Consider the following 12,781-nt stretch of genomic DNA (forward strand, 5'->3'; position numbering starts at 1 on the left):
TAGTGGATCTAACATAATAGTGTGAGAGTCCAGTCCATAGTGGATCTAACATAATAGTGTGAGAGTCCAGTCCATAGTGGATCTAACATAATAGTGTGAGAGTCCAGTCCATAGTGGATCTAACATAATAGTGAGAGTCCAGTCCATAGTGGATCTAACATAATAGTGTGAGTTCAGTCCATAGTGGATCTAACATAATAGTGTGAGAGTCCAGTCCATAGTGGATCTAACATAATAGTGAGAGTCCAGTCCATAGTGGATCTAACATAATAGTGAGAGTCCAGTCCATAGTGGATCTAACATAATAGTGAGAGTCCAGTCCATAGTGGATCTAACATAATAGTGAGAGTCCAGTCCATAGTGGATCTAACATAATAGTGTGAGTCCAGTCCATAGTGGATCTAACATAATAGTGTGAGAGTCCAGTCCATAGTGGATCTAACATAATAGTGAGAGTCCAGTCCATAGTGGATCTAACATAATAGTGTGAGAGTCCAGTCCATAGTGGATCTAACATAATAGTGAGAGTCCAGTCCATAGTGGATCTAACATAATAGTGAGAGTCCAGTCCATAGTGGATCTAACATAATAGTGAGTCCAGTCCATAGTGGGGCCAGCAGGAGACCATCCCAAGTGGAGACGGGTCAGCAGCACAGAGATGTCCAAACCTTTGACATCTCATTAAAATGTCTTCAAAAGGGTCGACATTTCCAGAAAATACGTGTTTGTTATTTTTGTTTAAGACTGGTTTCTGGGGAAATTTGAGGAAATGAATATGATTCCAAAACCTTTTATGTCTTTAGAAGACATTTTAGGATAGGTCTTTATTGTCATTGCACAAGTACAACAAAACTTTTGCGTACGTAGGGGATTCATTAATGACACATGAAACGTGACAAATTAGGGGAATGCACTATCCAGGGAGTATCAAATATCTTCAAATGTGTTTTGTGGCTATTGCTATGTAGAGTGGCGCTTTCCATCATTTTCATCCGACTGCATTGCAAAATGATTAACCCCCCTCCCACTGGCATAAGAATCCCTTTTCTTATTGGATGATTTCTGATCCCAGCATTGTAGACTTGATTTATCACCACTGACATCAAGGAGCTTCGTTCAGAAACATGTTGGCAAAAGTGTTTTATTATTACATTCTTTATCTAAAAAAAATACTTTCGTTACATTTTAACGGCATGAGGTTGAAATAAATATGCATAAATACAGTCAAGTAGAAAAGAGGTCTTCCAAATAAATACAGTAGTTGTAATAAATAAGGCATGTTATCCCACATATGTGAGCAATAAATACTTTTCCATAGAATAAATACGTCTTGTCTTAGTGCGTCATTCAGTGAATGAATCACGAAAGCAGCAACTTCCCTCTTTTTTTTTGGTTTGTTTTGCACAACTTTCCTACGCGTTTAGACAAGCATGGACATGACGCCGTTTCTGGCCGGTCTGTTCTTGCGGCGCTCTTTGCGGCTCAGCGCCCGCCTGCCGTCCACCAGGAAGATGTAGAGCTGCCGCAGGATGCTGTGGGCCGTCATCTTCCTGTGGAAGGTGTCCGAGGTCTCCAGCGGGCCCAGCAGGCTCTGCTCCTCGCTGCTGCTCAGACCGCTCACCTGGTCTGGCTTCTTCATCTGCCGGGATAATAGTCCCCGTTAATTGTCACCTAGTCTCAGGCACAGTTTGCAGCACCGGGGAGGTCGAAATGGTTCTCCATTCAAGATATTTGGTATAAAGACTATTATAAAATATATAATATATAATATTTGGTATAAAGACTAGTATCAAACATATAATATATAATATTTGGTATAAAGACTATTATAAAACATATAATATATAATATTTGGTATAAAGACTATTATAAAACATATAATATATAATATTTGGTATAAAGACTATTATAAAACATATAATATATAATATTTGGTATAAAGACTATTATAAAACATATAATATATAATATTTGGTATAAAGACTATTATAAAACATATAATATATAATATTTGGTATAAAGACTATTATAAAACATATAATATATAATATTTGGTATAAAGACTATTATCAAACATATAATATATAATATTTGGTATAAAGACTATTATAAAACATATAATATATAATATTTGGTATAAAGACTATTATAAAACATATAATATATAATATTTGGTATAAAGACTATTATAAAACATATAATATATCATATTTGGTATAAAGACTATTATAAAACACTTTTATAAAAGGCAGCAAGTAAGCGCGGAGAAGCCTTTGAATAAGCAAAAAATGTAAAACATTTTTAAACTAAAAATATATATTGTGTTGTATTTTTTTAGAAAAAGAAAGAATAATAAAAACGATACTTGAAAATGATGAATTATTTTAGATCCTAGAAAACCTCAGGAGAGTGAGACCTGAGGATCCTAAAAATCTTAGGATAGTGAAACCTTAGTATCCTAGATAACTTAGGATAGTGAATCCATAGGTTCTTAGAAATCTTAGACAGTGAAACCATAGGTTCCTAGAAACCTTAGGAGAGTGAGACCTCAGGACCCTAAAATTAATAGGATAGTGAAACCTTAGGATCCTAGAAAAACGTAGGATAGAGAAATCACAGGTTCCTAGAAACTTTAGGGTAGTGAAACCATAGTTTCCCTAGAAATCTTAAAATAGTGAAACCGTAGGTTCCTTAAAATCTTAGGATATTGAGACCTCAGGATCCTAAAATTAATAGGATAGTGAAACCTTAGGATCCTAGAAAACGTAGGATAGAGAAATCACAGGTTCCTAGAAACTTTAGGGTTGTGAAACCATGGGTTCCTAGAAATCTTAAAATAGTGTAACCATAGGTTCCTAGAAACCTTAGGAGAGTGAGACCTCAGGATCCTAAAAATCTTAGGATAGTGAAACCTTGGGATCCTAGAAAACTTAGGAAAGTGAAATCACAGGTTCCTAGAAACTTTAGGGTAGTGAAACCATAGTTTCCCTAGAAATCTTAAAATAGTGAAACCGTAGGTTCCTTAAAATCTTAGGATATTGAGACCTCAGGATCCTAAAATTAATAGGATAGTGAAACCTTAGGATCCTAGAAAAACGTAGGATAGAGAAATCACAGGTTCCTAGAAACCTTAGGGTTGTGAAACCATAGTTTCCCTAGAAATCTTAAAATAGTGAAACCGTAGGTTCCTTAAAATCTTAGGATATTGAGACCTCAGGATCCTAAAATTAATAGGATAGTGAAACCTTAGGATCCTAGAAAAACGTAGGATAGAGAAATCACAGGCTCCTAGAAACTTTAGGGTAGTGAAACCATAGTTTCCCTAGAAATCTTAAAATAGTGAAACCGTAGGTTCCTTAAAATCTTAGGATATTGAGACCTCAGGATCCTAAAATTAATAGGATAGTGAAACCTTAGGATCCTAGAAAAACGTAGGATAGAGAAATCACAGGTTCCTAGAAACCTTAGGGTTGTGAAACCATGGGTTCCTAGAAATCTTAAAATAGTGTAACCATAGGTTCCTAGAAACCTTAGGGGAGTGAGACCTCAGGATCCTAAAAATCTTAGGATAGTGAAACCTTGGGATCCTAGAAAACTTAGGAAAGTGAAATCACAGGTTCCTAGAAACTTTAGGGTAGTGAAACCATAGTTTCCCTAGAAATCTTAAAATAGTGAAACCGTAGGTTCCTTAAAATCTTAGGATATTGAGACCTCAGGATCCTAAAATTAATAGGATAGTGAAACCTTAGGAACCCAGAAAAACGTAGGATAGAGAAATCACAGGTTCCTAGAAACCTTAGGGTTGTGAAACCATGGGTTCCTAGAAATCTTAAAATAGTGTAACCATAGGTTCCTAGAAACCTTAGGAGAGTGAGACCTCAGGATCCTAAAAATCTTAGGATAGTGAAACCTTGGGATCCTAGAAAACTTAGGAAAGTGAAATCACAGGTTCCTAGAAACTTTAGGGTAGTGAAACCATAGTTTCCCTAGAAATCTTAAAATAGTGAAACCGTAGGTTCCTTAAAATCTTAGGATATTGAGACCTCAGGATCCTAAAATTAATAGGATAGTGAAACCTTAGGATCCTAGAAAAACGTAGGATAGAGAAATCACAGGTTCCTAGAAACCTTAGGGTTGTGAAACCATGGGTTCCTAGAAATCTTAAAATAGTGTAACCATAGGTTCCTAGAAATCTTAAAATATTGAAACCATAGGTTCCTAGAAACCTTAGGAGAGTGAGACCTCAGGATCCTAAAAATCTTAGGATAGTGAAACCTTAGGGTACTAGAAAAACTGAGGACAGTGAAATCACAGGTTCCTAGAAAACTTGGGATTTTGAAACCATAGGTTCCTATAAACCTTAGGATAGTCAGACCTCAGGATCCTAAAAATGTTAGGATAGTGAAACCATAGGATCTTAGAATTCTTAGGAAACGGAAACCTTATGATATTAGAAATCTTGGGACACTGAAACCTTAGGATCCTAGTAAACCTAGGATAGTGAAACCATAGGTTCCTAGAAACCTTAAAATAGTGAAACCATAGCATAGGTTCCTAGAAACCTTAGGATAGTCAGACCTCAGGATCCTAAAAATGTTAGGATAGTGAAACCATAGGATCTGAGAAGTCTTAGGAAACTGAAACCTTAGGATCCTAGAAAACCTAGGATAGTGAAACCATAGGTTCCTAGAAACCGTAGGACAGTGAGACCTGAGGACCCTAAAAATCTTAGGATTGTGAAACCGTAGGATCCTAGAATTTGAAGGAAACTGAAACCTTATGGTACCAGGAGCCCTTAAGATAGGGAAATCTATATGCTACAGGCTATAGGCTACTAGGAGCCAGCAGCTACACATCAGTTAAGCAAACAAGCTGGACATGCATAATAATTGTACCTAATTGAACAGTATTACAGTCTAAAACATGACTTAAGTTAATATAAACAAGTATCAAATCATTATAGTTAATTACTTACGATTACAAAGTGTATTGGATTAATATCGGTATCAGCCAATACGTCAAAGCTCCAATATCAGTATCGTATCGAAAGTCAAAAAGTTGTATCGGCACTCCCTTCAGATAAATTCCCTCTGTTATGTGTATTTTTCCAGAGAAATACTACATTGTACACGTACCTTTTGTCTGAGGACACTGAGGGCGAGCACAGTGTTGCGTTTGGCCTCAGACAGAATGGAACTGCTGGGATAGTCCTTCTCCACGTGTTTCAGCAGACTTGTGTAAAAGGACAAACCTTGGGCCAACCTATGAAAGCAGGCCTCCTGAAAGAGATGGGTTGAAAAACAGTCATTTAGTGTCATTATGGCACTTAAAAGTAGTATTCAGTATCCTAAGGCTTCGAGGATCCTCAGACTTCAGTATCCTTAGGTTTCTACCATCCTAAGGTTTCAAGGATCCTAAGTTTTTAATATCCAAAGTTTTCTAGCATCCTAAGGTTTTTAATATCCTAAGGTTTCTTGGATCTAATTTTTTAGTATCTTATGGTTTTCTCCATCCTAACATTTCTAGAATCCTATGCTTCAGTATCCTAAGTTTTCTAAGATCGTAAGGTTTCAGTATCCTATGGATTGTATAATGCTAACTTTTTAGGATTCCAAGGTTTTAATATCCAAATGTTTCTCTGCTCGAAAGGTTTCGAGGATCCCCAGATTTCAGTATCCTCTGGGAACTATGATCCCAACCAAGGTTTCAATATCCTAAGGTTTTTATCATCATAAGAATTCAAGGATGCTAAGTTTTCAGTATCCTAAGTTTTCTATCATCCTAAGGTTTCTAGGATCCCAAGGTTTCATCATCCTAAGGTTTCCGTATCCTAAGGCTTCTAGGATCTAACGTTTGTTTCAGTATTCTAAGTTTTCTAGGATCTTAAGGTTTCAGTGTCTTAGGGTTTCAGTATCCTATGGATTCTAGGATCCTAACTTTTTTAGGACTGTAAGGTTTCAGGATCCAAATGTTTTTCTGCTCGAAAGGTTTCAGTATCCTAAGTTTTTTTACCATCCTAAGGTTTCAAGAAAGCTAAGTTTTCTCTCATCCTAAGGTTTTCCCCATCCTAACGTTTCGAGAATCCTATGCTTCAGTATCCTAAATTTTCTAAGATTTTAACGTTTCAGGGTTTCAGTATCCTCTGGATTGTAGGATCCTAACTTGTTTAGGACTGTAAGGTTTCAGGATCCAAATGTTTCTCTGCTCGAAAGGTTTCAGTATTCTAAGGTCTTTACCATCCTAATATTTCAAGGACGCTAAGTTTTCAGTTTCATAAGTTTTCTATCGTTGTAAGGTTTAAATATCCTAAGGTTTTCGATCCTAAGTTTTCTAAGATCTAATGTTTCAATATCCTATGGTTTTTACCATTCAAACGTTTCTATAATCCTATGCTTCAGTATCCTAAGTTTTCTAAGATCTTAAGGTTTCTGTATCTAGGGTTTCAGTATTCTATGGATTGTAGGATCCTAACTTTTTTAGGATTCTAAGGTTTCAGTATCCAAATGTTTCTCTGCTCGAAAAGGTTTTAGTATCCTAAGGTTTCGAGGATCCTCAGATTTCAGAATCCTCTGGGAACTAAGATCCCAAGGTTTCAGTATCCTAAGGTCTTTACCATCCTAATATTTCAAGGATGCTAAGTTTTCAGTTTCATAAGTTTTTTATCGTTCTAAGGTTTAAATGTCCTAAGGTTTCCGTCTTAAGTTTTCTAAGATCTAATGTTTCAATATCCTTAGGTTTTCACCATCCTAACGTTTCCAGAATCCTATGCTTCAGTATCCTAAGTTTTCTAAGATTTTAATGTTTCAGGGTTTCAGTATCCTCTGGATTGTAGGATTCTAACTTTTTGAGGACTGTAAGGTTTCAGGATCCAAATGTTTCTCTGCTCGAAAGGTTTCAGTATTCTAAGCTTTCTACCATCCTAACGTTTCAAGAAAGCTAAGTTTTCAGTATCCTAAGTTTTCTATCATCCTAAGGTTTTCACCATCCTAACGTTTCGAGAATCCCATGCTTCAGTATCCAAAGTTTTCTAAGATCTTAAGGTTTCAGTATCCTATGGATTGTAGGATCCTAACTTTTTTAGCATTCTAAGATTTCAGTATCCAAATGTTTCTCTGCTCGAAAAGGTTTTATTATCCTAAGGTTTCGAGGATCCTCAGATTTCAGAATCCTCTGGGAACTAAGATCCCAAGGTTTCAGTATCCTAAGGTCTTTACCATCCTAATATTTCAAGGATGCTAAGTTTTCAGTTTCATAAGTTTTTTATCGTTCTAAGGTTTAAATATCCTAAGGTTTCCGTCTTAAGTTTTCTAAGATCTAATGTTTCAATATCCTTAGGTTTTCACCATCCTAACGTTTCCAGAATCCTATGCTTCAGTATCCTAAGTTTTCTAAGATTTTAATGTTTCAGGGTTTCAGTATCCTCTGGATTGTAGGATTCTAACTTTTTGAGGACTGTAAGGTTTCAGGATCCAAATGTTTCTCTGCTCGAAAGGTTTCAGTATTCTAAGGTTTTTACCATCCTAACGTTTCAAGAAAGCTAAGTTTTCAGTATCCTAAGTTTTCTATCATCCTAAGGTTTTCACCATCCTAACGTTTTGAGAATCCCATGCTTCAGTATCCAAAGTTTTCTAAGATCTTAAGGTTTCAGTATCCTATGGATTGTAGGATCCTAACTTTTTTAGCATTCTAAGATTTCAGTATCCAAATGTTTCTCTGCTCGAAAAGGTTTTATTATCCTAAGGTTTCGAGGATCCTCAGATTTCAGAATCCTCTGGGAACTAAGATCCCAAGGTTTCAGTATCCTAAGGTCTTTACCATCCTAATATTTCAAGGATGCTAAGTTTTCAGTTTCATAAGTTTTTTATCGTTCTAAGGTTTAAATATCCTAAGGTTTCCGTCTTAAGTTTTCTAAGATCTAATGTTTCAATATCCTTAGGTTTTCACCATCCTAACGTTTCCAGAATCCTATGCTTCAGTATCCTAAGTTTTCTAAGATTTTAATGTTTCAGGGTTTCAGTATCCTCTGGATTGTAGGATTCTAACTTTTTGAGGACTGTAAGGTTTCAGGATCCAAATGTTTCTCTGCTCGAAAGGTTTCAGTATTCTAAGGTTTTTACCATCCTAACGTTTCAAGAAAGCTAAGTTTTCAGTATCCTAAGTTTTCTATCATCCTAAGGTTTTCACCATCCTAACGTTTCGAGAATCCCATGCTTCAGTATCCAAAGTTTTCTAAGATCTTAAGGTTTCAGTATCCTATGGATTGTAGGATCTTAACTTTTTTAGCATTCTAAGATTTCAGTATCCAAATGTTTCTCTGCTCGAAAAGGTTTTATTATCCTAAGGTTTCGAGGATCCTCAGATTTCAGAATCCTCTGGGAACTAAGATCCCAAGGTTTCAGTATCCTAAGGTCTTTACCATCCTAATATTTCAAGGATGCTAAGTTTTCAGTTTCATAAGTTTTTTATCGTTCTAAGGTTTAAATATCCTAAGGTTTCCGTCTTAAGTTTTCTAAGATCTAATGTTTCAATATCCTTAGGTTTTCACCATCCTAACGTTTCCAGAATCCTATGCTTCAGTATCCTAAGTTTTCTAAGATTTTAATGTTTCAGGGTTTCAGTATCCTCTGGATTGTAGGATTCTAACTTTTTGAGGACTGTAAGGTTTCAGGATCCAAATGTTTCTCTGCTCGAAAGGTTTCAGTATTCTAAGGTTTTTACCATCCTAACGTTTCAAGAAAGCTAAGTTTTCAGTATCCTAAGTTTTCTATCATCCTAAGGTTTTCACCATCCTAACGTTTCGAGAATCCCATGCTTCAGTATCCAAAGTTTTCTAAGATCTTAAGGTTTCAGTATCCTATGGATTGTAGGATCTTAACTTTTTTAGCATTCTAAGATTTCAGTATCCAAATGTTTCTCTGCTCGAAAAGGTTTTATTATCCTAAGGTTTCGAGGATCCTCAGATTTCAGAATCCTCTGGGAACTAAGATCCCAAGGTTTCAGTATCCTAAGGTCTTTACCATCCTAATATTTCAAGGATGCTAAGTTTTCAGTTTCATAAGTTTTTTATCGTTCTAAGGTTTAAATATCCTAAGGTTTCCGTCTTAAGTTTTCTAAGATCTAATGTTTCAATATCCTTAGGTTTTCACCATCCTAACGTTTCCAGAATCCTATGCTTCAGTATCCTAAGTTTTCTAAGATTTTAATGTTTCAGGGTTTCAGTATCCTCTGGATTGTAGGATTCTAACTTTTTGAGGACTGTAAGGTTTCAGGATCCAAATGTTTCTCTGCTCGAAAGGTTTCAGTATTCTAAGGTTTTTACCATCCTAACGTTTCAAGAAAGCTAAGTTTTCAGTATCCTAAGTTTTCTATCATCCTTAGGTTTTCACCATCCTAACGTTTCGAGAATCCCATGCTTCAGTATCCAAAGTTTTCTAAGATCTTAAGGTTTCAGTATCCTATGGATTGTAGGATCTTAACTTTTTTAGCATTCTAAGATTTCAGTATCCAAATGTTTCTCTGCTCGAAAGGTTTCAGTATTCTAAGGTTTTTACCATCCTAACGTTTCAAGAAAGCTAAGTTTTCAGTATCCTAAGTTTTCTATCATCCTAAGGTTTTCACCATCCTAACGTTTCGAGAATCCTATGCTTCAGTATCCAAAGTTTTCTAAGATCTTAAGGTTTCAGTATCCTATGGATTGTAGGATCCTAACTTTTTTAGCATTCTAAGAATTCAGTATCCAAATGTTTCTCTGCTCGAAAAGGTTTTATTATCCTAAGGTTTCGAGGATCCTCAGATTTCAGAATCCTCTGGGAACTAAGATCCCAAGGTTTCAGTATCCTAAGGTCTTTACCATCCTAATATTTCAAGGATGCTAAGTTTTCAGTTTCATAAGTTTTTTATCGTTCTAAGGTTTAAATATCCTAAGGTTTCCGTCTTAAGTTTTCTAAGATCTAATGTTTCAATATCCTTAGGTTTTCACCATCCTAACGTTTCCAGAATCCTATGCTTCAGTATCCTAAGTTTTCTAAGATTTTAATGTTTCAGGGTTTCAGTATCCTCTGGATTGTAGGATTCAAACTTTTTGAGGACTGTAAGGTTTCAGGATCCAAATGTTTCTCTGCTCGAAAGGTTTCAGTATTCTAAGGTTTTTACCATCCTAACGTTTCAAGAAAGCTAAGTTTTCAGTATCCTAAGTTTTCTATCATCCTAAGGTTTTCACCATCCTAACGTTTCGAGAATCCCATGCTTCAGTATCCAAAGTTTTCTAAGATCTTAAGGTTTCAGTATCCTATGGATTGTAGGATCCTAACTTTTTTAGCATTCTAAGATTTCAGTATCCAAATGTTTCTCTGCTCGAAAAGGTTTTATCATCCTAAGGTTTCGAGGATCCTCAGATTTCAGAATCCTCTGGGAACTAAGATCCCAAGGTTTCAGTATCCTAAGGTCTTTACCATCCTAATATTTCAAGGATGCTAAGTTTTCAGTTTCATAAATTTTTTATCGTTCTAAGGTTTAAATATCCTAAGGTTTCCGTCTTAAGTTTTCTAAGATCTAATGTTTCAATATCCTTAGGTTTTCACCATCCTAACGTTTCCAGAATCCTATGCTTCAGTATCCTAAGTTTTCTAAGATTTTAATGTTTCAGGGTTTCAGTATCCTCTGGATTGTAGGATTCTAACTTTTTGAGGACTGTAAGGTTTCAGGATCCAAATGTTTCTCTGCTCGAAAGGTTTCAGTATTCTAAGGTTTTTACCATCCTAACGTTTCAAGAAAGCTAAGTTTTCAGTATCCTAAGTTTTCTATCATCCTAAGGTTTTCACCATCCTAACGTTTCGAGAATCCCATGCTTCAGTATCCAAAGTTTTCTAAGATCTTAAGGTTTCAGTATCCTATGGATTGTAGGATCCTAACTTTTTTAGCATTCTAAGATTTCAGTATCCAAATGTTTCTCGGCTCGAAAGGTTTCAGTTTTCTAAGGTTTCTACTTCCTTCCTTACCTTGCTGAAGTTAGAGATGGGGCATTTTGCTGGCAGCGAGGATACTTTGTAGTTCTCCAGGACATGATACGACACATGATTTTGGAATTCATCTTCAAACTGAAAAGAAAAGAAGAATAATCAGCAATGCAGTTGACAAAACGAAGAGGAAAACACAGCTAAGGTTAAACGTACGGCTTTCTGGTGTTGTTTTGCTGCGATGATGACCGAGTCCCAGACGGGGGATGCGCTGATCAGGTCCGGGGTTTCCATCTCCTCCTCACCTGGCGGAAGCGTGGTGGGTGTGTCTGTAAGCGGGGCTCCTGAGGCACACAGCAGCATGGCGGCCATCACCCCCACAGCCAGGAAGTGTGTGTCTGCGAGGCCAGGAGAAGAGCATGAATGGACTGAAAGAGGAAGAACTGAACAGAAGTCAGAATGCGACTTACGGGCTTCGGTGGGCATGTCGTGTCGTTGGTTGGGTTGAGCTTCCTCTAATGACGACCGCCTGGACGAGTGAAACTTGTCTCGTCTTCACATTTACTCGGGCGTTTTATATTCTTCTGACCGCAGGGATTTCCTCATAACTTCCTCCCTTCGGGGTCCACTTGTGTGAGTAATGACGATACTAGTAGATGTTGTGGTTCCTCCTTGCGTCATCAAGGATCTTTGACATCATTTCATTCATAGCTGCTGTACCATGACAGGACATTTTCATATTTACATAACTTTAGGATTGGAAACTTCAACGTCTCCAGTTAGGCCCGGGTGTCAAATTTGGGACACCAAAACCATACATTTTAACACCGAGAACACTTCTATATGTTCATCCATCTATCTTCTTCCACTTATCCGAGGTCGGGTCGCGGGGGCAGCAGCCTAAGCAGGGATGCCCAGACTTCCCTCTCCCCAGCCACTTGGTCCAGCTCCTCCCGGGGATCCCGAGGCGTTCCCAGGCCAGCAGTGTGTTTGTCTCTCTCTCGCTGCCTCCAGGGCCAGGCCCTGACACCTTAAGTTCTAGAAACCTTAGGATAGTGACACCTTAGGTTCTAGAAACCTTCGGATAGTGAGACCTGAGGATCCTCAAAAACTTAGGGTAGTGGAACCACAGGTTCCAAGAAACCTTAGGATCATAGAAAGCTTAGAAAAGTGAAAATTTATGATACTAGACATCTTAGAACACTGAAACCTTATGATAGTCAAACCTTAGGATGCTAGAAAACTTGGAATAGTGAAACCGTAGATTCTTAGAAACCTTAGGATAGTGACACCTTAAGTTCTACAAACCTTAGGATAGTGACACCTTAAGTTCTACAAACCTTAGGATAGTGAGACCTGAGGATCCTAAATAAACTTTGGGTAGTGAAACCATAGGTTCCTAGAAACTTTAGGATCCTAGAAAGCTTAGAAAACTGAAACTTTATGATACTAGACATCTTAGAACACTGAAACCTTACGATATTCAAATCTTCGGATGCTTGAAAACTTGGAGTAGTGAAACAACAGATTCCTAGAAACCTTAGGATAGTGACACCTTAAGTTCTAGAAACCTTAGGATAGTGAGACCTGAAAATCCTAAATAAACTTTGGGTAGTGAAACCAGAGGTTCCTAGAAACCGTAGGATAGTGACACCTTAAGTTCTAGAAACCTTAGGATAGTGACACCTTAGGTTCTACAAACCTTCGGATAGTGAGACCTGAGGATCCTCAAAAACTTAGGGTAGTGGAAGCACAGGTTCCAAGAAACCTTAGGATCATAGAAAGCTTAGAAAAGTGAAAATTTATGATACTAGACATCTTAGAAC

The 12,781-nt window shown here is 37.0% G+C and overlaps 1 protein-coding gene across 1 annotated transcript; it reads right to left on the minus strand.

The window, feature by feature from the left end:
• Positions 1-1,123: 1,123 nt before the first annotated feature.
• LOC133540216 (interleukin-6-like) lies at positions 1,124-11,528 on the minus strand. The gene is made up of 5 exons (XM_061882795.1): positions 11,426-11,528; positions 11,172-11,353; positions 10,998-11,096; positions 5,136-5,279; positions 1,124-1,639 (listed from the first exon to the last, which is right to left on the minus strand). Exons 1-5 carry the CDS (start codon positions 11,439-11,441, stop codon positions 1,421-1,423), a joined length of 660 nt encoding a protein of 219 aa, XP_061738779.1. The 5' UTR covers positions 11,442-11,528; the 3' UTR covers positions 1,124-1,420.
• Between the last annotated feature and the right edge of the window lie 1,253 nt (positions 11,529-12,781).

Source organism: Nerophis ophidion, linkage group LG21 (assembly GCF_033978795.1).
Source record: "Nerophis ophidion isolate RoL-2023_Sa linkage group LG21, RoL_Noph_v1.0, whole genome shotgun sequence".
NCBI classification, from domain to species: domain Eukaryota; kingdom Metazoa; phylum Chordata; class Actinopteri; order Syngnathiformes; family Syngnathidae; genus Nerophis; species Nerophis ophidion.